The following is a 26,952-nucleotide window of genomic DNA, read 5'->3' as shown; positions in this document are numbered from 1 at the left end:
GTACCTTGCATTTAATCTTCAGTGTACGACAGACATCTGATGAAAAGGAGCCTCCACGCTGCTGAAGACTACCGCCGTTCAGGACCGCCGCTGAGCATCCACGTTTTGGGGAAGAGAGCTCTGCACCTCCTCTCTGCGCCACCTTCGTTCCGGATGAAGATAGAAGATGATGGAGCCGCCTGATTGCACTTTTAAGGGCAGTAAAAGAGCTGAATGCCCTTTTAAGGTCACTGCCCATACAAATGCCCCTAGGGGCAATGGGTAGTTTATTTATTTTTTATTTTTGGGGGTTTGGTCGGTGGAGGATTTTTACTGTTGGCGGGTAATTGGTAATTTGTTAATGTAAAAAAAGCTGTTTAACTGAGGGCAATGCCCTACAAAAGCCATTTTAAGGGCTATCAGTAGTTTAGTATTAGATTAGGGGGTGTTTTTATTTTTGGGGGGATGTTTTATAGGGGTATTAGTTTAGGTTTAAATTTTTTATTTTGGATAGCTTTGTTATTTTTTCTGTAATTTTACATTTTTTATTTTGTGTAATTATAACTTTGGGGTTAGTAGTTGTTTTTTTAAATAGACTGCCCTCTGGGCAGGTTTATCGCCTAGTAGATAATAAATAAAAAGTCATGTGATCAGGGGCTGTCAGAAGAGGCTTAGATACAAGGTAATCACAGAGGTAAAACATATATTAATATAGCTGTGTTAGTTATGCAAAACTGGGGAATGGGTAATAAAGGAATTATCTCTTTTTTAAAACAATACAAATTATATTGTATACTGTCCCTTTAAATGTTATAAAGTGTATTAATATAACAATGTTGGTTGTGTAAACCTAGGGAATGGGTAGTAAAGGCATTGTCTATCTTTTTAAACAATAACAATTTTAATGTAGCCTGTCTCTTTAAAGCCAAGAACCACAGTATGGCTAGGGTAGAGGGGGTTAGAGTTAGGGCATCGGATTAACCCCTTGAATACCAGAAACTTCTACAATACATTACAGCTCTCCATGGCATCCCAGGGGTTAAGAAATGTTGCTTAAAGAGGCTATGTCACCAGAGTAACATTATCACCAGCATGAACAGAATGTGTAACTGTCAAGAGATAGAGCTGTGCAAACGGAAAAAATATTCTAAGACTTATACGCATCTCTTAGTATAATAACAAATTGGAATTTCATATTTTCTTTTTTTTTTTTGGGGGGGGTGGTGAGGGGGCTATATATACATATATATACACACACACTTTTACATTATTTTTTGCTCCTCGTTGAACTGATTTGCAAGTTCAGAACTGGAAAGTTAGAACAAAACATAGACAGCGCCACATGATACATTTTATCCAATGTAATACAACTGGAGAGAGATAAGTCGTAAAGGAACAGTAAACACCTTGAGATGTAGTTATGCACAGCATAGCAACTTTGTAATATATTCTCATTCTTTATTGTGCCCCCTTTTCATGTAATTTAACTCTGAAAATTGTGGCTTTTGGCTACTATCAAATTTGCTCCATTCTTTTGGTATCCTTTGTTGAAGGAGCAGCAACACACTACTGGCAACTAGCTGAACACATCAGGTGAGCCAATGACAAGAGGCATATATGTGCAGCTACCAATCAGCAGCTAGCTCCCAGTAGTGCATTCCTGAGCCTGCCTAGGAATGCTTTTCAACAAAGAACACCAAGAGAACAAGGCAATTAGATAACAGAAGTAAAGTGGAAAGTTGTTTAAAATAGCCTGCTCTATTCGAATCATGAAAGTTTCATTGTGACTTTACTGTCCCTTTAATATGAGCCTGACGAACCAGCATTCTATGTTTGAGAATTGTGTAGCTCTGATTAGGATCTGTTTTATACCATTTTTCTGCTACTTATTTTACTTTGAAAGTGCACTATACTGGTAGGTTCTGCTGACAAATCACAGAGGAGGACCAGATGCAGTGGGGTCAGTGAGATGTAGTACTGGGTATCTCCAGCTGCTATGTGCTTAATATAATGTTCCTTCTGTTTGTCAGTATCTTTCAGTTTTGTTGTTGGAGTCACACCGAGGCCTATGAAGAGGACTCATCTATATCTAGTGTGTTTGGATCCTTCTGGAGCGTGTGGCTTTGATTACCCTTTAAATGGGCACTCAAGTCAAAATTAAACTTTCATGATTCAGATAGAGCAGAAATTTTAAACATCTTTCCAATTTACTTCCATTAACAAAATGTGCACAGTCTTTTTATATTTAAACTTTTTGAGTCACCAGCTCCTACTGAGCATGTGCAAGAATTCACAGAATAAACATATGCGTTTGTCATTGGCTAATGGCTGTCACATGGTACGTAAATGCATCTGTGATTGGCTGATGGCTGTCACATGATACAAGGGGAGTGGAAACAGACATAACTTTTAAAATTGTCAGAAAAAAATCTACTACTCATTTAAAGTTCAGACTAAGTGCTATTGCATTGTCTTTTTATCACGCATTTGTTGATTATGCAAATCTACTGTGTTTACTGGTCCTTTAAGGAGACAAAAGCAGTAATAGATCTATACACCGAGCCATTGTTTTACCCTCATTTCTTGATCTTCCGTCATATGTCTGGGCTGATGGTTCTCACTATCAGAGCTGTAACCTGGAGCAAAGTCTCTTAAATCTTCATTTTCAGATAGGCTTAAAATCAGCGATGTATCTGAAAACAGGAAATCTTCAGCCAGTGTTGTGTCCGAGATAAAGCTGCTTCCATCGTCCTCACATGTAACAGTTGTCTGGACAATCTGATCAATTGGATGACAACACTGTTCATTGACATGGACATGAGATGTTTTCAAATCATTGTCCGTAACACAACTGTCCTTTGTTTCCATGTTTTCCAAACCTCTACAGCTATCCTGTGACTCCGCACCTAATGACCTAGCAGATGAACTGTCCATGGGCTCTAGTAGAATTTGCTGTAATAAGAAGAGCTGTGAAGCATTACGGTTCCCTTCGTTGTTTATTGCAGATGAGGCTCTCTGATCTATGCCGACAGGTGTTGCTATATCAGATTGTATTTTGTTTGGTTTTATTGAGTCACCTGTGCTATTTCCTTCTGACTGCTCTTCACCAACATCGGTAGACTTCTTTACTCCATTTGAAAAGAACACATAAGGAGGAGGACTGCTCGCTTTTTTATGCTTGGATACATCTCTCTGGATTTTCTTCTGGATCAGCTCAGATTTGGCTGTATGAGAGCTCTTGTTTATTATTCTATTTTTGTTTTCATTTTCCTCCAATGAGGGTTTGTAGGAAGCATCTCCATTAGTTACTTCCTCAAACTGTGAACCATCCAGTTGACTAGGTTCTTGTGCATGTTTTTCTAAAGAAATATCAATTTTCGTTTCAACAGGGATTTCAGTGTTCGTGAACGGCTTTTCAGAATTTGTCAAGCTGTTTGTTGCTGCAGCTGAGTTTTCTGGCACTAATTTATCTATACTCAAGCCACTTTCCTTAATGACATTTATTTTAGAATTCACTGATGCTAATTCTTTATCAAGTTCCACTTCCTTACAAGTTATTGTTTCTTCAGGGTCAGGGTACATTAATAGCTGTGCTTCCTCCAATAATTGAGAAGGAGAAGGTACCTTTCCATGGTCATCCACATTACTGTCTACAAGAGAAGACTTCTCTATACTTTTTATTTTCATTTGCTGCTTATCTGAAATAAACAGATATTTATGTCTGATTACTTAGATGTTACCACATTTAGGCCCAGTATTACATATACGAGTATAGATAAACCATGTACAAAAATGTCATCAATAAATCACACCTTAGATTTTATACTACTTAAAAGCAAATGTGTTATTTATATATGTATATATATATATGTATATATATATATATATATATATATATATATATATATATATATATATATATATATATATATATATATATATATATATATATATTAAAAGGCAAAATGTGTGGAAGAGCACACTATATGAGCACGTTATGGCAAACATGTTTGCCACAATATCTGTAACAATGTTAGGCATGGAAGTCAAAATGAATTGGTGGTCAAGTCACGTGTATGCTCCTGAGCCTACCTCTGTATGCTCTCATCGAACAAACCTAAGTTTCAACAATGGATACCAAGAGAAATAAATAGCTATGATAATAGAAGTACATTGGAAATGTTTCTATTAAACAGTGCAAAACTTTACAAACGTTGAGTTATTTGGGGAAGTTGATGACATCACAAGTCAAAGTGGATTTATAATTTAGTTAAAAGATTACAGTAAATAATACTACAAACCTACAAACTGGTAAGGATAACATCTGTCAATTAGTTAATAGTACACAGATTTATGTTTATGCATTAAATTGTGGTGTGTGATAAAAAACTCTTTGTGCAGCCTCTGACATCCCCCACTTAAAGGGACAGTGTACCGTAAATAGATTTATCCTTAAATGTATTCCCAATGATCCATTTTAACAGCTGGAGTGTATTAAATTCTTTACAAATAACTACTTTACCCGTATTTTGTCAATCGAAGTAGCTGTTTTTTCCTATTAAAACTGCCACCTATACTAAAAATGTCAATACTGGTTATAGAAAAGTTTTGTAAACAGCATAAATCGGTCTTCCAGTGGGGGTGGGAGATAGTGAGAGCCCAGGCCATTTTAAAGGATGTTCCCACAGCTGCTTTAAATTCAATATGTGTTGCTTGCCTGAGTACACCGTCCCTTTAAATTCAATATGTATTGCTTGCCTGAGTACACCGTCCCTTTAAATACAATATGTGTTGCTTGCCTGAGTACACCGTCCCTTTAAATTCAATATGTATTGCTTGCCTGAGTACACCGTCCCTTTAAATACAATATGTGTTGCTTGCCTGAGTACACCGCCCCTTTAAATTCAATATGTATTGCTTGCCTGAGTACACCGTCCCTTTAAATACAATATGTGTTGCTTGCCTGAGTACACCGTCCCTTTAAATACAATATGTGTTGCTTGCCTGAGTACACCGTCCCTTTAAATACAATATGTGTTGCTTGCCTGAGTACACCATCCCTTTAAATACAGAGAAGACTGTTCCTACCTTGTGACTGTATATGTGGTTTGTTCACTACATTAGTATCTTCCGGAATGTGAGGCAACACTTGCAGTACCGTCTGGTTTGAGGACAGCCATCTATTAAAAGGGAACACATACACCTCAGCTGTGGGACTGCCCTTCTTCACAATTATATCCTCACAATAGCATTTGAAGCCTGAAAAAAGATTTAGGAACATTATGAGTCAGACAAGAGTTAGTATAATTTAAAGGGACAGTTAACACCAAAATTGTTATTGTTTAAAAAAGATAGATAACGCCTTTACTTCTCATTCCCCAGCTTTCCACAACCAACATTGTTATATTAATATACTTTATAACATTTAAACCTCTAAATCGCTGCCTGTTTCTAATCCACTACAGACAGCTTCTTATCACATGCTTTTTTATTTGCTTTTCACAACAGGAGACTGTTAGTTCATGTGGGCCATATAGATAACATAGTGCTCACACCTGTGGAGTTGTGTCTGATACTGCACTAACTGGCTAAACTGCAAGTAAACAGATAATAAATAGTCATGTGATCAGGGAGCTGTCAGAAGAGGCTTAGATACAAGGTAATCACAAAGGTAATTGGTTATGCAAAACTGGGGAATGGGCAATAAAAGGATTACCTATCTTTTTCAACATTAAAAATGTTGTCCCTTTAAAATTCTATATCAGCAATGTATTTACAGGACGATCTTCCAAAGAAGATGATTTATTTCAGCAGAGCAATGATCTTAAAGGGACATTAAACACAAATTTTTTCTTTCATGTTTTAGAAAAAGAATGCAATTTTAAACAACTTTCTAATTTACTTCTATTATCTAATTTGCTTCATTCTCTTGATATTCTTTGCGGAAAAGCATATCTAGATAGGCTCAGAAAGTGCTGATTGGTGGCTGCACACAGATGCCTCATGTGATTGGCTCACCCATGTGCATTGCTATTTCTTAAACAAAGGATATCTAAAGAATGAAGCTAATTAGATAATAGAAGTAAATTGGAATTTTGTTTAAAATTGTATTCTCTATCTGAATCCTGAAAGAAAAAAATTGGGTTTAATGTTCCTTTAAGTTTATGTATTGTCTGAAAAATAAAATAAAATGAGGTTGCAACCAAAGCCAGTTTTCATGGGGCTGATCTGATTTAATTAATAACATTTTGTGTAATTTTGTTTTCTCTCTTGTTATAGAAGCAAATAACTAATATAATCAATAAAGTTTTATTGTCCCTTAAAACCTAAAATATTTATTATTTGCCTCTTTACAAAAAAAGAGAGGGGAGGGAGTGGGAAGGGAGGGATGGGGCGCTGCACTACAGAAAAAACGAAATAACGATTTCGGGGGGTTAGAGAGCTGTTTGGGAGGGATCAGGGTGGTGGGAATGTTGAGGATGGATCACTACACTGCAGAAAAAAAATAATAATAAAAAAAGCGCTAAACTGCAGACTGTCTGCCAGTACCTAAGATGGTGGGGAGGAGTCTGAGTAAGGGAGAGAGCTGTTTGGGAGGGATCAGGGAGGGATCAGGTGGAAGGGTAATACCTATTTTACAATACTGTTTCCCTTACCAGTTAACTAATTAACCCCTTCACTGCTGGGTATAATAGAAGTGTGGTGCGCAGCTGCAATTAGCAGCCCTCTAATAACCAAAAACCAATGGCAAAGCCATGCATGTCTGCTATTTCCAAACAAAGGGGATCCCAGAGAAGCTTTTACATCCATTTGTGTTATAACTGCACAAGCGGTATGTAAATAATTTAAAAAAGAAACCGAAAGTTTGTAAAAAAAAGTTAAAGGGACAGTCGAGTCAAAATTAAACTTTCATGATTCAGAGGGCGTTAGTTCATGTGTACCATATAGATAACATTGTGCTCACGCCCGTGGAGTTACCTAGGAGTCAGCACTGTGACTAAAATGCAAGTCTGTCAAAAGAACTGAAATAAGGGGGCAGTCTGCAGAGGCTTAGATACAAGGTAATCACAGAGGTAAAACGTATATTAATATAACTGTGTTAGTTATGCAAAACTGGTGAATGGGTAATAAAGGGATTATCTATCTTTTTAAACAATACAAATTCTGGTGTAAACTGTCCCTTCAATGATTTTTTTCTATGATCGCATCTGGCAGTAAAATGGTGGCATGAATTATACCAAAAGGGGCCTAGATCAATACCTTGGGTTGTCTATTTAAAAATATATATATAGTTTTGATAGGTAAATAAAAAAAAGGCTCTATTTCAGTTTAAATGAAGTGATAGCAAAAACACTAAAGAATTCTCCAGTTTTTTGGGCAAGTTTTTCTCTGAAGGGGTTAATTATACATAGTTTTAAAAAAAAAAACACTTTCAGCATTCTTGCTTGCTTATCCTATTGTTTAACTTGTGGGTTTTCCACTGCGCAAGAGAGGTTATAGTACATCCTGCAAGATCCAGGACCTGACCCTGTAAAATTTTACAAAGTGATTGCTTGATCAATGCAAGAGCACATTTAAATCTATCCTTAATTGGCTTCAGCAGAGGAGATAACATAAACATACAAGAGGTTTTTCAAGGGGTATATCCCTGTACTGTAAAACAATGCACAATTTGCTAACATAATTACAGATAAAAATGCATTTAAAACATTTAATTAATGTGATGCTTAGGAGCTAATTTCTAGTATAGAAATATAACAATGTTACTATAATTTCCCTTTGATTTGTTTATTTAGATATCACTTATTATGTAAGTAAATGCATATAGTCTGGATATGAAATGACACAGGTCAAACAATGATTAGGAACTTACCTGCACTTTTTCTTTTCATTCCTACTATTACTTGCTCCAAGACTCCAACATCTTTGGTCTTCATCTTAAAAATATCAGTCTGAATGCAGAAAGGGACATAGTTACAGAAGGTTTATGAAAGCAGTCATATCTTAAAGGGTCGGCAAAGCAATTTTAAACAACTTTCCAATTTATTTCTATTATCAAGTTTGCTTCATTCTCTTGGTATTGTTTGTTGAAGAGTAGGCTAAGGAACTACTACTGGGAGCTTGCTGAACACTACTGGGTGGCCAATGACAAGAGGCATATATGTGCAACCACCAATCACAAGCTAGCAACCAACATGCAGTGCTGTTCCTGAGCCTACCTAGGTATACTCTTCAACAAAGGATACCAAAAGAACAAAAAATGTTCTATCTGAACTATAAATGTTTCATTTTGACTTTACTGTCCCTTTAAGTATATAAAGAAAATTCTTACCTGTCCAGAACAAAACGGTACAGGATTCGTTGATGACGTTTCAAGAGAAAGTTTTCTAGATTGTCCATTGCTACCAACTAATGTTATATTGAGAATTTGCTTCACATTTGCTTCGGTGCTGGACCCGGTGTAAACCCTTATTTCATAATTTTCCTCTTCTTTGTTTGCCACACTGATTTCCGACTCCTGTATAAACTACAGATATAGCAAAGGTCTCAATCAATGTTGTCACTGGTAACTGCATCAACAAAACACAATTCTGTATTTTATCTATGAAAAACTATTACATTGGCTTGTAGAACACATAGGAAAGTTAACTTAAAGGGACATTCCCCAGTTTTGCATAACCAACATTGTTATACTAATACACTTTTTACTTCTGTGATTACCTTGTATCTAAGCCTCTGCAGACTGCCCCCTTATCTCAGCTGTTTTGACAGACTTGCATTTTAGCCAATCAGTGCTGACTCATAAATAACTCCACAGGAGTGAATACGTTATGTATATTGCACACACGAACTAGCGCTGTCTAGCTGTGAAAAACTGTTAAAATGCACTGCGATAAGAGGCGGCCTTCAAGGGATTAAAAATAAGCATATGATACTACCTAGGTTTAGCTTTCAACAAACAATACAAAGAGAACAAAGCACATTTGATGATAAAAGTCAATTGAAAAAGTTGTTTAAAATGACATTCCCTATCTGACTCATGAAAGTTTAATTTTGAATAGAATGTCCCTTTAAAGCCAGTTAGGGAAAAACAAGTAAGCCGGGTTAGCCTTGAGAAGCGCATTTTAAGTTCTGAGAATTTAAAAAAAAAAAACAATTTACAGATCTAAATCATGAACGTATATAGCAAAGTTGTTTCATCACGGATAACTAAACATTTTATACAAAAATCTCAATGTGTTTGCTGTCCCTTTAAGCACAGATATTAAAAAGTGCCATAGCACAAAAATAAGGTCTAGCAGACCTTACATTCTGAAACATTTCGCTGGGAACTACAGCAGGGCCAAACTTCTTCAGAGACAAATGTCCGCAGAGCTTTACTGGTACATAATTCCGGCTGTCTAGAGTGAGTGTGAGTCTGTCTTTGATTCTCAGTGTATTAATGAGACTTTGTTACTTTACAACCACACCCTGTATGCTGATTTATATAATAAACTCAGGATTTTATGAACATGGACAATATAAAACAGGTGCTTCCTAAAAAAAAAGAAAGAAGAGGCAGTCCTATGCAGTGTTCCCTCTAAGGCCAATTTTGTGAGAGGCCGAGCAGTGAAACAGTTAATATGGGAACCACACCTTGAAGTCTGCATTGTGTAGTGTTTGCTAATTGCTCTAATTAACTATTTCACTCCTGTGCCGCCCACAAAACTGTCTCTAGAGGGAAAACTGGTCCTATGATCAATTTTTCTTTGTTCTCTTGGTATCTTTGTTTGAAAAAGTAGGAATGTAAGCTTAGGAGTCGGCTAAGTTTTGGTTCAGACCCTGGGTAGCGCTTGCTGATTGGTGGCTACACAGCGCAAAAAGCTGAAGTTAGTATATCGCGAGCACATTAACTTATTCCACAAAGACTTCAATGGAGTGTGAAAAGGGAAAAAATACCTTGTGCGCAAACCTGATCGCGTCTTTTCAAGTGCGCTAAACCAGACATGAAATATTAATATTTCACATTCCAATGTTCTTCAGATAGAAGAATATGTTCTATTTATTCATAAATACATATAAAACTATATATATGATTATATATAGGTAAAGCTATATACAGATATAGGAATATCTATTTATAAATACTTAGAACATATTCCCTTATGTGAAGAACATTGGAATGCAAAATATTTACAGTAAATACATAAGCTCCAAATGCACATATATATATATATATACACATATGTATTTTTTGTATCAGACAGTGTTATGATAGTTACTGTACTTTTAAATGTATTCTTAAAGTTTTTTTTCCACTTTTTTTGTCTTGCGTAACAGTTAACCAGAGATCTAAAGTTGCAATATACCACCGCACATTAAATGCAATTGTGCTCAATTGAATGCGCTTACTTTCAACCTGTAATACACGCGCCCAAAGAGCCATGATAAACCAGTTTTAGCTCATGTGCAACAGTTAGCGTGCCACTCGCAATCTAGCCGTGTGTAGATGAACTGCGATCAGCTCCGGTTGCACCCTCCAGAATGACGGCATGTGGCCATCATCTGCACTAACGGCATTAAAAAATACTTTTTGTTATATACTTGTGTGGCATGTCACTATCCTATACGATGATGTATTCATTTGCTTAACCTTATTGTTACATACCGCATTTTGTTACATTGTACCTTTATCTTATATATATTTTAACAAGGTACTATCTCAGTACACATTTTGTCCCATTCATATTTGATTTTAAGTATTGTTTTATAGAGCTATAAATTAGATGCCGGCATCATCATTTTATACTAATATATATTTTTTAACTAGTCGATTTACTATCTTGCTATACTGAATCTTTATGTCCTAATAAATAATTAGTCTATTTTTTTAACTACAATATTGTTTTATCCATTTTACTCCTTTAGTTACCCCTTATTATTTCTTCATTTCTAGTGTTTTATTTATACACCTTGATATATACAAAGGAGATCTCTTTCAGCTTCCTTTATTTTTTTGTATGCAATTTTTGGGTTATCAGCATTAGAGGACGGTTAACCATTAAGGGATTAGCCAAGAGAGAGAGAGACCCTTTCTAGTGTTGTATCTCAGTTCAGAATAGACCAACAGCACAGTACCTGGTGCAGGTGGTAGAGGGCCAATGCAAACGCCTCTCAATGAATCCACAACAGCGAGAGTCCACAGCACCAAATAAAGAGGAAAAGTTCTTGTCTTTATGTCATTCATTTTCTTTCAGCTTACAAAAAGCATGTAGGCACACAGCAGCAAACAAAAGCAACGTTTCGGGATATTCACCCTTAATCATGCTAATACAGGACACCTGTATGCTGCTACTTAAATACCATATCTCTTAACCCTTACATTCCCATTTACAAAGAAATGTTAAAATACAGTTTACTGCCACCTAGTGGTCACAGTTTAATACAAAAACTGTTTTCCCCTATTAAAAACAAAATTGCTTATACATATAAACTTTTAAATTTATCTTATATGATATGATACAATCATGCTATATGTAGCTATTCAGAGAAAGTGTTGCAACATAAATTTCTCTGAATAGCTACATATAGCATGATTGTATCATATCATATAAGATACATTTAAAAGTTTATATGTATAAGCAATTTTGTTTTTAATAGGGGAAAACAGTTTTTTTGTATTAAACTGTGACCACTAGATGGCAGTAACCTGTGTATTTTAACATTTCTTTGTAAATGGGAATGTAAGGGTTAAGGGATATGGTATTTAAGTAGCAGCATACAGGTGTCCTGTATTAGCATGATTAAGGGTGAATAGCCAGAAACGTTGCTTTTGTTTGCTGCTGTGTGCCTACATGCTTTTTGTAAGATGAAAGAAAATAAATGACATAAAGACAAGAACTTTTCCTCTTTATTTGGTGCTTTGGACTCTTGCTAGTGTTGTATCTCAAATATAAATTTTTCGTTTGTTTGCTGTACTCCTATTTTGAGATCCGCTAGTCCTCCAAATTCATACTATTTGTTATCCTTCGTCACTAATATGGATATATTTACCCAGAGAGATTTAATACTAAGGAATATTGCATCTAATGAAAGGCTTACAGTTAGTAATACTAACTTATAACCTAAAAATGTAGATGATCAATATACAGATCTTGAAAATACTCCAATAAAAGAAATCAAACAAACCCTGGTAATTAAAGGGACACTGAACCCAAAAAATTTGTTTTGTAATTCAGAAAGAGCATGCAATTTTAAGCAACTTTCTAATTTACTCCTATTATCATTTTTTCTTTGTATACACAAAACTATATATACTTGAATATGGTGCCAAGAGGCCTCAGCAGGGCCGCCACTAGAAATTTTGGGGCCCCTGACTAAACTTTTGACTTTTTAATTATGTATTTTTTACTTGTGTATGATATGTGTGCAGATTTATAAAAGGGTCTTAATGGTTTTAACCAGCAGTTGTATAACATTTAACACAGCTAGTGATTAAAGTCACTAAGACACTAAGAGTGTGTATAAGCCTATATTTTCTAAGTAGTGCACTAAAACTGTCAGTCATACTAATTTATGGCATTGGGTTAAGGGCAGTCAGTCGTTATCTTGTCCACAATCCACATTCAGCAAATCAAACACCCCCTCCGTTCTGTCTTATAGCAGGAGTGGGGCACACTGAGCAGCCTGCATAGCTGTCCTGATTAGCAGTAAAATAAGCAAACAAAGTTAGAGCCAGGATGGAGAAGCCCTGCAAGCCGGGACTTTTAGGGCTCGATTTATCAAAGCCCTACGGCTGCAAGTTCTCACAAGAACTTGCTCGCCGTAATTTAACAAGCAGCAGTCACCAGACCGCCGCTTCCCCAACCTCTTCACCACCTCTAATTTGGCGAAATTCAATCTCCGCAGTCGACTCTGACCGAGGAGATTGACAGCTCCTGCCTGCACATGATTGGCTGTGCACTGGCAGGATTGCACGTGAGCGCAAAATTGCGCTCCTGTGCAATGGTAATTACCACAGACGAGCTGAGGCGTAATGGGGAGCATATACGCGCCTCTGTCCGCCTCAGCTTTGATAAATCTAGCCCTTAGTGTCTAACAGGGAAGTTTCAGGCAGCAGAGCAGATCAAAACAAGGTGTCCTGATAGAACTGGGTAAGACAAAGGGGGCCCAAAGGCACTACTTACAGATTAAGAGGGATCTCATGCAAAAATTACAAGGGTAAGAAGAGATGTATACCCTTCATTCTCGTTCATTCTAGTTTATTTTAAGGTTTTTTCTGAGTGCTTTCAAATGTACATTATTTGGTGATCCAGTGTCACCATTTTCTGTAATCAGTCCTGATAGAACTGGACTGTGATGGCTGTGACTGATGATGTATAATTCCATACCAAACAACAGTCATTGTGAGACCACTTTAGAATTCAGAAAACTAAACCGGAACAATCTATAGCTTAGCATCTAGCAGTGACATAACAGGTTTACAGCAATAATACAGGCACCATAGTTCAAACCTGGTGGCAACCCTAGCTGCTTCAGCTGTGCCAGCGCTCTTCCTGCTTCCTCACTCCTTGTCTCTAGCTAGTTCTGTCGGGAACTCCTCCCTCACACTCCGATTTTTTGATACATGCTGCAAGGGATTCTGGAATCTGTAGTTTCTAGTTCCAGCCATGCAGCACGTATGTGGGGGGGCACGGCGGGCCCCTGTCGAGCACGGGGCCCCTGACTGGAGTCATGGCTGTCACCCCCTGATGGCAGCCCTGGGCCTCAGGCTCAAGAAAAATTGCACTTTTCCCCTCACAAATGAAATATCTAGAGAATGGTTTGAAGTCCTAGAGAACGCTTCAATAAATCTTATGAAAATTATCATTAAAGCAAGAAATCTGTCCCTTAACGAAGTAAAAAAAGACATAGAAACACTAAAAAATAAACTTAAAACATTTGTAATAAATGGGATCATAAAAGGAATCTCTGAACATAAAGAGAATATTATATTCAGCAAAAAATCGAAATTTAATAGAGATCTGGGCTATTATGCCAAAGATCAGGAAGAATCAGCAGATAATACTAATCTAGGCCAAAACACTAATACAGATACTATTACTGACAATCACAACCAACAAACAAGAAAGATTTAGCAAAAATTTTCAGCAAAGGGAAAACATTACACCAGGAAAAAAATCTGGCCCCCAATCAGGAAGCAAAGAATTTAATAAAACTCAAAATTACCCCTATAATAGAACACACAACAGAACCCAATATAATGAGAGATCAGAGATAGAGACCAACAGAAGACCTCCCTCCACACATAGACCACAGTGGAGGGAATGTAATTACAGGGAGAGACCATAAAATAGAAATTGGCAACAACAATATCAACAGAAAGATCACACAGGATCTCCCAGAATATCTAGAAGTTCATACAGAGAATACAAAACAACAAACCAAAGAACACATCATTATGATTACTATAACTTAAAACCGTAGTCAAATAGGCAACAATACAATGATTATTCTGCCAGAAATCATAATAGAAACCATTATGAAAATGTACCCAAAAACCCATATAGTGAACATAACAAAGGCAATAACCACAGGGACCAATACTATAACCATCCAAACTACAATATGAACTATAATAACTCTAAACAAGATTCTTACCATTACAAAATACCCCCAATGATAACAGGTATTTCAAAGACAGAAATCTCCAAGTGGTCGATCCTTTAGGTGAAAATTCCTCTTGGTTATTGTTTTTAGGGAACTCTCCAATAAGAGTAGGGACTTCAAAAGAAAACATGGGAATAGAAATGATAAAACCACAAAGGAATTCACAAGGAAAAAGAAGATTAGAGGGAGAAGAGGCAGAGGTAACCACTAAACAAAACTCTAAAAAGGTAGAAACAGAAATAAAAAATATCTGGTATCTTCAATCTAAATAAATTCACCCTTAACCCCGTACAAGAGAAAGTATTGAACAAAGGTCTATCTTTTGCACCATCTTGTAAACTGAACAAATTCGAGACTCTAATAAATATCAACCAATATATCAGTAAGCTAACCTTTAAAAAGGTACTTTCTCAAGAATCCCTTACAAAACAAAACCTCTCAAGACAATTGTAACAAATCCACTTTCTTTCCAATACATGAGAAAGGCGAACACATCAAATTATTTGAACAAAATATTAAAAACGATCTTGAACTTTTAGACCAATCCAAACATTTGAAAAATAATCTCAACAAAACAGAAACCCAAATGTTGAAAGAATTACAAAATAATAAAGATATAGTATTGAAACCAGCTGATAAAGGGGAGGGGGGAGGAAATTGTCATAATGGACACTAGCTATTAATTAGAAGAAACAGGCAGACTATTACATGACACTTCTACATACAAAAAATAACCCACTCAAAACGCAAGAATCCAAACTTGGGGTTATACTAAAAAAAGCTAAAGATCAAGATATCCTTAATAACTCTGAATTTTTCACTATAACTTATCCCAGAACCCCCACATTTTATTTTTTACCCAAAATCCATAAACACCTACAAAAGCCACCAGGCCGTCCAATTATCTCAGGTATAGAACCACTCACATCCAACTTATCCCAATACGTGGACTACTTTCTCCAAAAATATGTCACTAAATTACCATCCTACCTGAGAGACTCTACCCATTTTCTTAACTACATTAAAAACTTAAGTTGATATGATAATTATACATTAGTAACATGCAATGTAAATTTGTTATATACAAACATTACACATTCTCTAGGAATAGCAGCCACTAAACATTTCCTTGATAAAGACCAGGAGTTACCGATAAAACATAACAACTTTCGAATTGAATGTAATAGATTTCATTCTAAATAATAATAGTTTCCTATTTAATGAAGATATCTATCTACAAATAAAAGGGACGGCAATGGGCACAAGGTTCGCTCCCAGCTATGCAAATCTTTTATGGGCCACTTCGAAGAACAAGTGATTGAGGGAGGACCCTGGGGGCGAACCTTGTGCACTATTGCTGCTACATAGACAATATATTTATTATATGAAGAGGGGATCTTGAACTATTGGAAACATTCATGACAGATATTAACACTAATAGTATGGGTATTACATTCACTTATAATTATAGCAAACAAAAAATACACTTCCGGGACATTGAAATAGAAATAATAGAGAAACAAATACACACAAAAACGTATTTTAAAACAATAGACGCAAATAGCTATATCCATAACGAGAGCTGTCACCTCAATAAATGGAAGTCTAATATACCCAAAGGTCAGTTCATGAGGATGAAGAAAAATTGCTCCTCACTAGAAAGTTATGAAAAACAAGCAGAAATTATCACATCAAGATTTGTCGAGACAGGTTATAATCCCAGAACAATTGAAGAAACTAAAAATAAAATTTCAAAAATAGACAGAGAAACCCTTCTAAAAACCAAAAATAAAGATTAATCTTTAATACCTTTTATAACAAATTTTAGCTCACAACATCTTGAGATAAAAAATATTTTAAAAAGACATTGGCACTTTATTAAACAAGATCAAGTATTAGGAAACAAAGTTAAAAAACACCCAAAGTTATTTTCAAAAAAGCAAAAAATTTAAAGAACTACCTGTCACCAAGTGACTATAGAGGCCAAATTAATTCTAGTGACCGTGATTTAAGAGGAGAAAAACTAGTAGGTTTTTCCACTGTAATACATGCAAATCATGCCAACACAGTACAAAAACCAAAGAAATAAGATCAACTAATACGGGGTATCATACTAAAATTAAGGAAATCATCACATGTACAGACAAAAATAAAATTTACTGTACTCAATGCTTGTGTAAATTCCAATATTTTGGCCAAACAAGTAGACCACGAAGCAGAGTGTATATATAATTTCAGAACCCTTCCTTTTCAGTTAATAATCCCTATAACTGACCATCCTGAGATTTATAATATACATTAGTCTCCTATATACCTTACATTTTATATGTATATTTTAGAGATATATATTTTTTATGTACGTTATATACATATACAGTACTTGTGTACATATATGTACTTTCATGTGTGTGTGTGTATATATATATATATATATATATATATATATATATATATATATATATATATATATTATTATTATTTTCCATAATTTTATATATGATCCTTTTTCATAATTTTCTAGATTTCATTTTAAGTTTTTAATATGTCTTTTTTTATATTCTTATCCTTGCTGTATATATCCCTAGAGTTATATATTAAAAAACTTTTATAGATCCATAAGTGCATAGATAAAATCTAAACAAACTCCTATCTCTCTTTCATTTATATAAAAGAGTTCACCTTTGTAACTTGTCATATATATTCTACTCACTCATTTACATTAAGTTTAAACTATTTTATTGTTTGGATTCACCCATATTCATTGATTTACACATAATCCATACATTTAATATATTTAGTTATCACATATACCTTATTTATAATATCTATACTGTACTATGATTACCGACACAAGTTTTTTTCTTTTTTTAATAAATGTTAATGTACATCGTCACATACTAAATCTTTATGGAACAAGATTTGTATTTATTATTTGCACATAATTATTTTTTATTATTCCTAGGTGTCAGGGTGCCAGGAATCAGACTGAGACGAGAAGTGCAAAAATAATCACACCTTTATTAATAGCAAAAAATAATAAAAAGTCCACAAGTCAAATAACAAGCCAGGAATCAAAACCAGAGCTGGTAGTCAGACGAGCCGAGTCAGGAGCCAAAGCTAATAGTCAGACAAGCCGAGTCAGGAGCCAAGCAAGTAGTGAGACGAGCCGGAATCAGGAACAAGGAGAACAGCAGAGTCAAGAACAAGCCAGGGATCAGGAACCAGGAGGGACGTCAGACAGCCAGGTAATACACAGGAGCTCTCACAAACAGGTCTGAGACAACGCAAGGGCAAAGCATACTGAACAGAGGCCCTTTAAATAGTAAGTGATGACATCACAATTCTGAGACTGCATCCTGTCTCAAACGGATGATGTACACCAGTCTGGCAATACAAGGAAGTGCAGGAAATGAGCAGCATCACACAGTATACACCAGAGTCAGCAAGAGAGGTGAGTAAAATGGCTGCCAGCAGCACATGGCAAACAAAGCAGGGAAAAAACCCTGACACTAGGTATATTACAATACTATATTGTTAATCTCTCTATAGATCACTTTTACCTACTATGTATCTATTCTATCACAAAATTTCATTAATCCCTTTATTGGATTCCTTTATAAATCTCACTTGTTTGGTTAAAAGAAAATTCCTTCAAAAGGTTTTTTCACTGATAATGAAATGTAAATATTATTATACAATTGCTGTCATTGCCATTTACCAGTTCTCTAAAACTAAAAAGAAATACACAGACTGTCATTATCAGTCGAAGAAAACCAGAAAAGACAAAAGGGGTTGTAAAAATTCCAACTCCAGGATTCGCTGATTTTAAATACCAAATGAACCAATGAGAGCAACCTGTACTAATTAAAAACCTGGACTATTCTATCAGTGAGCATCTTGATAAAGGTCATCAAGGCTGAAACGCGTAGACCTGCTCACAGTTTGTTCACTAATTCAAATATCTAAAAGAATTGCCAGTAGGACTGGTGCATTGAGTCACTTTGTTTGAACGGGTGTACTCTGCATGCGTAATTCCAGTCCCAGAACCTGCCAATACCTCCTAGATTTATTATTGAAATCACATTTTGGCTCCCCTATAAGTATATCAGACTGCACGAGACTGCAATTACACATCATACTCTACGGACTCGGGAGAACATTTAAATGGAAGCAACACGCCTTCTAAAACCGTCACGAGTACAAACAGAGAGAAAAAATTATTCACAGTTTTTTCTGCGATGCACCCGCTATCCAGAGGGAGTCACAGTGAGTTAACGACTATTTGAAATTTGTCCATTACCCAGATGGAGTCACAGTGACATAAAAAGATATTTGGGACAACACTCGCCATTCTGACTACACCCAATAAGCCGTATACTGCTGTAAAGTTAATAACTGAATTGTTTCAATAACCCGATATAGAAGTCACTGCTCAGAGGTTATATACAATATTCAATTAACGTGCCTCATAAGGTATTGATTCTTCTTCTCATAATACAAAAGAGACTGTGTTCAAACTTTATAAAAGAGACATTGTTAACACCGTGGGATACAGCATATTATTGCCTTAAACTATCCTATACGATGATGTATTCATTTGCTTAACCTTATTGTTAAATACTGCATTTTGTTACATTGTACCTTAATCTTGGCTATATTTTAACAAGGAACTATTTCAGTTCACATTTTGTACCCATTCATAGTTGATTTAAAGTATTGTTTTATAGAGCTATAAATTAGATGCCGCCATCATCATTTCACTCCTTTAGTTACCCCTTATTATTTCTCAATTTCTAGTGTTTTATTTATACACCTTGATATATACAAAGGTGACCTCTTTCAGCTTTGCTAGCGCTTCCCTTATTTCTTTTGTATGGTATGTCACTAATAACCAATAGAGCATTGGGGATTTTCCTTATCAGCCATTAAACAATCGGTCCCTAGGGATGCATTGCACACTTAGATGCAATTTCTTTTAGTTTCAAAATCTCTTGAAACAGCATTAACTTCACCTTTTTTCCCTAAGCAAAACATATTTTTAATAAGTTTACATAGTGTACGCTCATGTGCATAATAGTATTTATTTCTATTTAAGACAAAAGCAAAACTTACCGTCTCATTCATTTTGCAGGTAAGATCCATATCTTCCCTGTGATCCGTCTCATCTAGTGATACTGGTTCAGAAATGGTAAAGGATTCGTGCAAAGAGGAAGTAATCTTCACACTTTCAGGTGACTGGGACTGGGCTTTCTGTTCCTTCAAACTGTTATAAACTGAAACAATAACATCATTTTTATAACAGCAAATTCAATGTAAATATTCTTTTTTATTTGTTACTGTTAAATATTATAGTAACACTAAGGGCTAAATTTATTAAAGCCCTACGGCTGCAAGTTCTCATAAGAACTTGCTCGCCGTATTTATCAAGCAGCGGTCACCAGACCGCCGCTTCCCTAACCTATTCGCCACCTCTAAGGTGGCGAAATTCAATCTCCTCGGTCTAGTCAGACCGGGGAGATTGACAGCTCCTGCCCGCGCTTGATTGGCTGTGCGCGGGCAGGGGGCGGGATTGCACGCAAGCGCAAAATTGCGCTCGTGTGCAATAGCGAATACCTGCGGGTAATTTTGCCCCGCCACAGGCGAGCTGAGGCGTACAGGGGCGCGTATATGCACCCATGTACGCCTCAGCTTTAATAAATCTAGCCCTTAGTCAATATTACACTTAAAGGGTCAGTCTACTCCTATCTCCTAATCCCTTTATTACCCATTTCCAAGTTTTGCATAACCAACACGGTTATATTAATACACTTTTTACCTCTGTGATTACCTTGTATCTAAGCCTCTGCAGACTGCCCCTTATCTCAGTGTTTTTGACAGACTTGCCTTTCAGCCAATCAGTGCTGACTCAAATAACTCCATGGGAGTGAGCACAATGTTATCTATATAATACATGAAATCACGCTGTCTAGCTGTGAAAAACTGTCAAATACATGTGGATAAGAGGCGGCCTTCAAGTGCTTAGAAATTAGCATATGAGCCTACCTAGGTTTAGCTTTCAACAAACAATACCAAGAGAACAAAGCAGATTTGATGATAAAAGTGAATTGTTAAGTTGTTTAAAATTGCATGCCCTACCTGAATCATGAAAGTTTAATTTTGACTAGACTGTCCTTTTTAAATGGAATAAAGAGTACGAAATAGTAAACAACTTTCTAATATAGTTCTGTCGCCAATTGTGCTTAGTACTTTTGGCATCCTTTGTTAAAGAAAAATCCAAGGTGTCTTTAGCCATCTGGCAGAAGTGTTTGCAACAATGTTTCTAGCAGTTTTTTACATTGTTGCAAACACTGTTGTCATATGCTGCTAAAGACACATGAATGTTCCTCAGCTCTTAAAGGGACAGTCAACACCAGAATTTTTGTTGTTTTAAAAGATAGATAATCCCTTAATTACCAATTCCCCAGTTTTGCATAACCAACACAATTATAATAATACACATTTACCTCTGTAATTACCTTGTATCTAATCCTCAGCAGACTGCCCCCTTATTTCAGTTCTTTTGACAGACTTGCATTTTAGCCAATCAGAGCTGTCTACATGGTAAATTCACGTGCATGAGCTCAATGTTATCTATATGAAACACGTGAACTAACCCTCTAGTGGTGAAAAACTATCAAAATGCATTTAGATTAGAGGCAGCCTTCAAGGTCTAAGAAATTAGCATATGAACCTACTAGGTTTAGCTTTCAACTAAGAATACCAAGAGAACAAAGCAAAATTGGTGATAAAAGTAAATTGGAAAGTTGCTTAAAATTACATGCCCTATTTGAAACATGAAAGTTTTTTTTGGACTTGACTGTCTCTTTAACAGCTTACCTAGCTTTACTCTTTAACATAGGATATCAAGAGAATGAAGCAAACGTAATAACAGTTAGTTTTGAACGACTGATTATTTTTAACACTCAATTTAAGAAAAGTTTTAAAATAAGAGTTATTTTTTAAAAAAAAATTATAAATTCAATAGCAAAAGGGACAGCAAAGTTAAAATTCAAGTTTCATGATTTAGCATGCAATGTAAATAAACAAAACACATTTTTCAATTTACTTTTATTGTCAAATATGCTTTGTTCCCTTGGTATCTTTATTTGAAAAAGCAGGAATGTAAGCTTAATGTAGCCACCAATCAGCAAGCCCTAGCCAGGGTGCAGAACCAAAAATGGGCCGGCTCTTAAGCTTATATACCTGCTTTTCAAATAAAGATAGCAAGAGAACGAAGAAAAATTAATAATAGGAGTAAATTAGAAAGTTGCTTAAAACTGCATGAAGGTTTAGAAAAAAAATGTAATATACATTTATTCAACACGTAATAATTCCATGAAGTTTCATCATTTTCAGTCACTGAGGGTTTACACAATACTGCCAATAAATTTGTTCACGCAACTCAAAAATACAAGCACCGGAAATACAAGGTTTAACATACCGGCAAAATAAAACTATAGCTGCACAGTAAATACTCACCTCTGTGTTGTGGGAAAGGAATATATGGTAAAATTAGCTTTTCATAATAATTCCAACTTGGAGAACAAAGATCTTTTTTATGCAAGTCAGAAGAATTCTGTTTATTTTCATCTGAAGTCTAAAAGAAAAGAGAAATGTAAAAAATGTGTTACATTAAAAAAAAAAGTAGTTTTTTTTATTTTCTTTTTCTGAAATGGACGTTTTGTCAACTAGGGATGGGCGAATGTGGTGAACGTGCAATTTGCTTGGTAGAACGAATAGTCTTATGGACATTCATTTTGGACAATCAAATGTGGATAAGAAAATTTGGTAATGTTTTATTTCTGGGTTTTCAAATTTTACTTTCAATTTTGAATGTTCCTAATTAGATTGAATATCCACAGTTAAAATTTTAAATGTAACATTTAACAAACGCTATTCAGAAGTTCAATAGTTCATGGGGTTGGGAATTTAGTAAATTGATACATACTAGATATAAATATATTGATTCAAATTTTTCTATTTCAAATATTGCATAATTCGAATATTACTTTTAAAGAGAGCATTAGAAATACTGTTACATCAAATGAATGTTAAAATATCGTACAAACATTCAAAATTCTAAACTAACGAATGCGTTATAATTAATTTCATTTTTAGAATGTTGCAGAACCATCCCTATTGTCAACCTCTGTTAGTAATACTCAAGCACGCTGTCTCCTTAAAGACAATTAAAAACGAGTATTGTTCTAATTTCCTGTACAGAGGGTACAAATTGGGCAAGTACCTAACCAGGGTCACCACCCCAACCAAAGAGAGAAACTCACTAAATTCAGAATCTGTGATTACCAATGGGCAATAAAGGTCACCCTTGGGAAGACCGCTGACATGGTGGGGCTGCAGGGGAAATGTAACTAGGGCAGCCAACCCTCCCTTATTTCTAGGGATCTACTTATTTGCCCAAACATTTTTCAGGCTCCCTTATTAATCTGCTCTTAGAACATTTTTCACCCTTATTTATTTACAACATTTCAAATCTTTGTTTCAAACAATTAAAGGTACAGTTAAGTCAAAATTAAACTTCCATGATTCAGACAGAGCATACAATTTTAAACAATTAACCAATATAATTATATTATGAAGTTTGCTTTATTCTCTTGGTATTCTTTCTTGAAGAGTAAATCTTGTTTGATGATAGGAGCTCAGGAGCATACGTGTCTTTAGCACTGTATGGCAGCAGTTCTTGTACGTATTGCTATAAACATTGCTGCAAGCACTGTTGCCAGATAGCTAAAGACACATGCACACCCTTGAACTGACCTGAGATTACTCTTTAACAAAGGTTACCAAGAGAACTAAGCAGAACTGATAACAGGAGTATATTGGAAAGTTGCTTAAAACTTCATGATCTATCAAATTCATTTAAATGTAATTTTGACTTTACTGTCCCTTTTTATTGTATTCTTATTTAGTTTATAATTTTGATATAACTCACAGTTAATGTTTTTACTCCCACTGTGTCTCATGAGAAATAGAATTCACAGATTTGCAGAAAGTTGTGAATGAAGATGATTTGTATGAAGAATTTTGTTGTATAAAACTGTATCACATTGTAAAATAAAGTGAAATTATGTTATGTGATGATTCCTTAGTCTCTCTTATCTTCTTCTTCAAAAAAGTTGGCAACTCTACATGTAATGTATTTACACATAATCATGTAGCCTGCATCATGTGTACTGAAGGGGCCATGTATCTGATCTGAGGTCTCCCTTGGTCATGTAACCTGCATAATGTGTACTAAAGGGACCATGCATCTGATCTCAGCTCTCCCTTGGTCATGTAGCCTGCATCATGTGTACTGAAGGGACCATGCATCTGATCTGAGGTCTCCCTTGGTCATGTAACTGCATCATGTGTACTGAAGGGGCCATGCATCTGATCTGAGGTCTCCCTTGGTCATGTAACCTGCATCATGTGTACTGAAGGGGCCATGCATCTGATCTGAGGTCTCCCTTGGTCATGAAGCCTGCATCATGTGTACTGAAGGGACCATGCATCTGATCTGAGGTCTCCCTTGGTCATGTAACTGCATCATGTGTACTGAATGGACCATGCATCTGATCTGAGGTCTCCCTTGGTCATATACCTGCATCATGTGTACTGAAGGGACCATGCATCTGATCTGAGGTCTCCCTTGGTCATGTAACCTGCATAATGTGTACTAAAGGGACCATGCATCTGATCTCAGCTCTCCCTTGGTCATGTAGCCTGCATCATGTGTACTGAAGGGACCATGCATCTGATCTGAGGTCTCCCTTGGTCATGTAACTGCATCATGTGTACTGAAGGGGCCATGCATCTGATCTGAGGTCTCCCTTGGTCATGTAACCTGCATCATGTGTACTGAAGGGGCCATGCATCTGATCTGAGGTCTCCCTTGGTCATGAAGCCTGCATCATGTGTACTGAAGGAACCATGCATCTGATCTGAGGTCTCCCTTGGTCATGTAACTGCATCATGTGTACTGAATGGACCATGCATCTGATCTGAGGTCTCCCTTGGTCATATACCTGCATCATGTGTACTGAAGGGACCATGCATCTGATCTGAGGTCTCCCTTGGTCATGTAACCTGCATAATGTGTACTGAAGAGACCATATTTTGATCTTAATTCTCCCTTGGTCATGTAACTGGATAATATGTACTGAAGAGACCATAATATGATCTGAGGTCTCCCTTGGTCATATACCTGCATCATGTGTACTGAAGGGACCATGCATCTGATATGAGGTCTCCCTTGGTCATATAACCTGCGTAATGTGTATGAAGAGACCATAGTCTGATCTGAGGTCTCCCTTGGTCATGTAACTGCATAATGTGTACTGAAGGGACCATGCATCTGATCTGAGGTTTCCCTTGGTCATGAAGCTGCATAATATGTACTGAAGGACCCATTCATCTGATCTGAGGTCTCCCTTGGTCATGTAGCCTGCATAAAGGAGTTTCAGGGATCTTTTATCTATTTGGTCTATGGTCTCACATCGCTATATAGCTACCAAAATGTATTTGGTGAATAAATAAATATCCCTATCTATTGTAATATGCATATCAGTGTTTAATTATTAATGAATTACTATTAGCACTGTTATTTACCCCTTGGTATAATGCATTGGGAGCCCAGTGTCTTTTAATAGTTCCACCATCACATGATAGTCCCTTAGTGCGGCAGTATGCTTAGTGCACTGGGGCAGTATGCGCATGCGCTAGGTAATACGTATTTTTGGGACACAATTTCTGATAGATATTACATTTTAACATAGGTGGATAATAAAGCATAAGGGTGGAAACTCTATGAGATAAATAATGTGGTTGGAACACTGTGTCTGATTTTCTTTTGAGGTTTTGTCATAGCTACAACATCAGAAATAGATGGATTCACATTGATATAGTTGTTTGTTACTTACAGTGGCTACAATGAGGTTTGCGGCTGTGGAAATAAGTCTTCGGAATTCTTTATATGATACTTGAGGTGCAGAGATTTGTGTACGATCTGACGAGATGCTCCCCCGGTCATTCAGCAACCTAGAAATATACATAAATAGGAATGTAGGAAACAAACTACTTAAAAATCCATACCAGTTATGTTTGATCAAGTGTGTCAAGTTTTTCCCACGTGTGGCCACAACTGTTTGTCAGAGGGTTGGAGAACAAAATTAAAGAATCGGACTCCGAGTGATTGTGAACCAACGAGAAGGACATTAAAAAAAATCACCAAAACAGAGATGTTTTGTACTTAAAGTTGACCAAAAAAAAACTTCCATATATTCTAAATATTCAAAATAGAATATAAAGGAGCATTTTAAAGGTTCATTACAGTTTTTCCAGAGTGGAAACCGCCAGTGACCCAATAAGCAGCGATAGTCACACAGCTGGGTGGTGTAATTGTTACTGCTGATTGAATCACTGGCTGATTCCACTCTGTACCATCAGCTCTCTGTGGCTTCCTTTGCAGGGGTTAAACACACAGACTTCCAGCGTCGCTAGTGCTAACAAATTTGGAGCATTTAAATGTTGCACTATAATGGCCCTTTAATCCCTATGCAATTAAACGGACAGTCTACTCCAGAATTGTTATTGTTTAAAAAGATAGATAATCCCTTCATTACTCATTCCCCAGTTTTGCATAACCAACACTGTTATATTAATATACTTTTTACGTCTGTGATTACCTTGTATCTTAGCCTCTGCAGACTGCCTTCTTATTTCAGTTTTTTTTGACAAACTTACGGTTTAGCCTATCAGTGCTGACTCCGAAATAACTTCACGGGAGTAAGCACAATGTTATCTATAGGGCACACATGCACTAACTCCCTCTAGCTGTGAAACCTGTCAAATGCATTCAGATAAGAGGCGGCCTTCATGGGCTTAGAAATTAGCATATGAACCTAACTAGGTTTAGCTTTGAACTAGGAATACAAAGAGAACAAAACAAATTTGAAGACAAAACTAAATTGGAAAGTTGTGTAAAATCACATGCCCTATCTGAATTATGACAGTTTAATTTTGACTAGACTGCCCCTTAAAGTATTTGAGATAGAGACGGTAGGTGGCGCTCTCTTCACTTTGCACTGTTGATTGGCGCTCTATAATATATGTGGACACAATATTCCCAGCTCAAAGGAAAGCAATGGTCAGAAAAACACACGTTTTAAAACAGAATCTCATTTGTTAGGTATTTATTTGGAATTGGATCAATAAAAGATGGTTGAAAATACTTTCCCCTCTTGTTACAGTAAGAACCTAAATAATAACCTCAATGTTACCTCT

The 26,952-nt window shown here is 36.1% G+C and overlaps 1 protein-coding gene across 1 annotated transcript in view; it reads right to left on the bottom strand.

The window, feature by feature from the left end:
- Nucleotides 1–26,952, bottom strand: part of LOC128641777 (uncharacterized) — a 51,496-nt gene that overhangs the window by 12,638 nt on the left and 11,906 nt on the right. Inside the window, exons 5-11 of the mRNA XM_053694305.1 lie at nt 25,590–25,707; nt 22,147–22,264; nt 19,741–19,901; nt 8,312–8,506; nt 7,853–7,931; nt 5,068–5,238; nt 2,554–3,677 (exon numbers count right to left, since the gene is read on the bottom strand). Coding sequence (XP_053550280.1) covers nt 2,554–3,677; nt 5,068–5,238; nt 7,853–7,931; nt 8,312–8,506; nt 19,741–19,901; nt 22,147–22,264; nt 25,590–25,707 — 1,966 coding nt within the window. The remainder of the gene's footprint in view (nt 1–2,553; nt 3,678–5,067; nt 5,239–7,852; nt 7,932–8,311; nt 8,507–19,740; nt 19,902–22,146; nt 22,265–25,589; nt 25,708–26,952) is intronic.

This window comes from Bombina bombina, chromosome 11, assembly GCF_027579735.1.
Source record: "Bombina bombina isolate aBomBom1 chromosome 11, aBomBom1.pri, whole genome shotgun sequence".
Classification (NCBI taxonomy): domain Eukaryota; kingdom Metazoa; phylum Chordata; class Amphibia; order Anura; family Bombinatoridae; genus Bombina; species Bombina bombina.
Note: the sequence above shows the minus strand (reverse complement) of the source record. Positions and strands in the feature narration are given on the sequence as shown.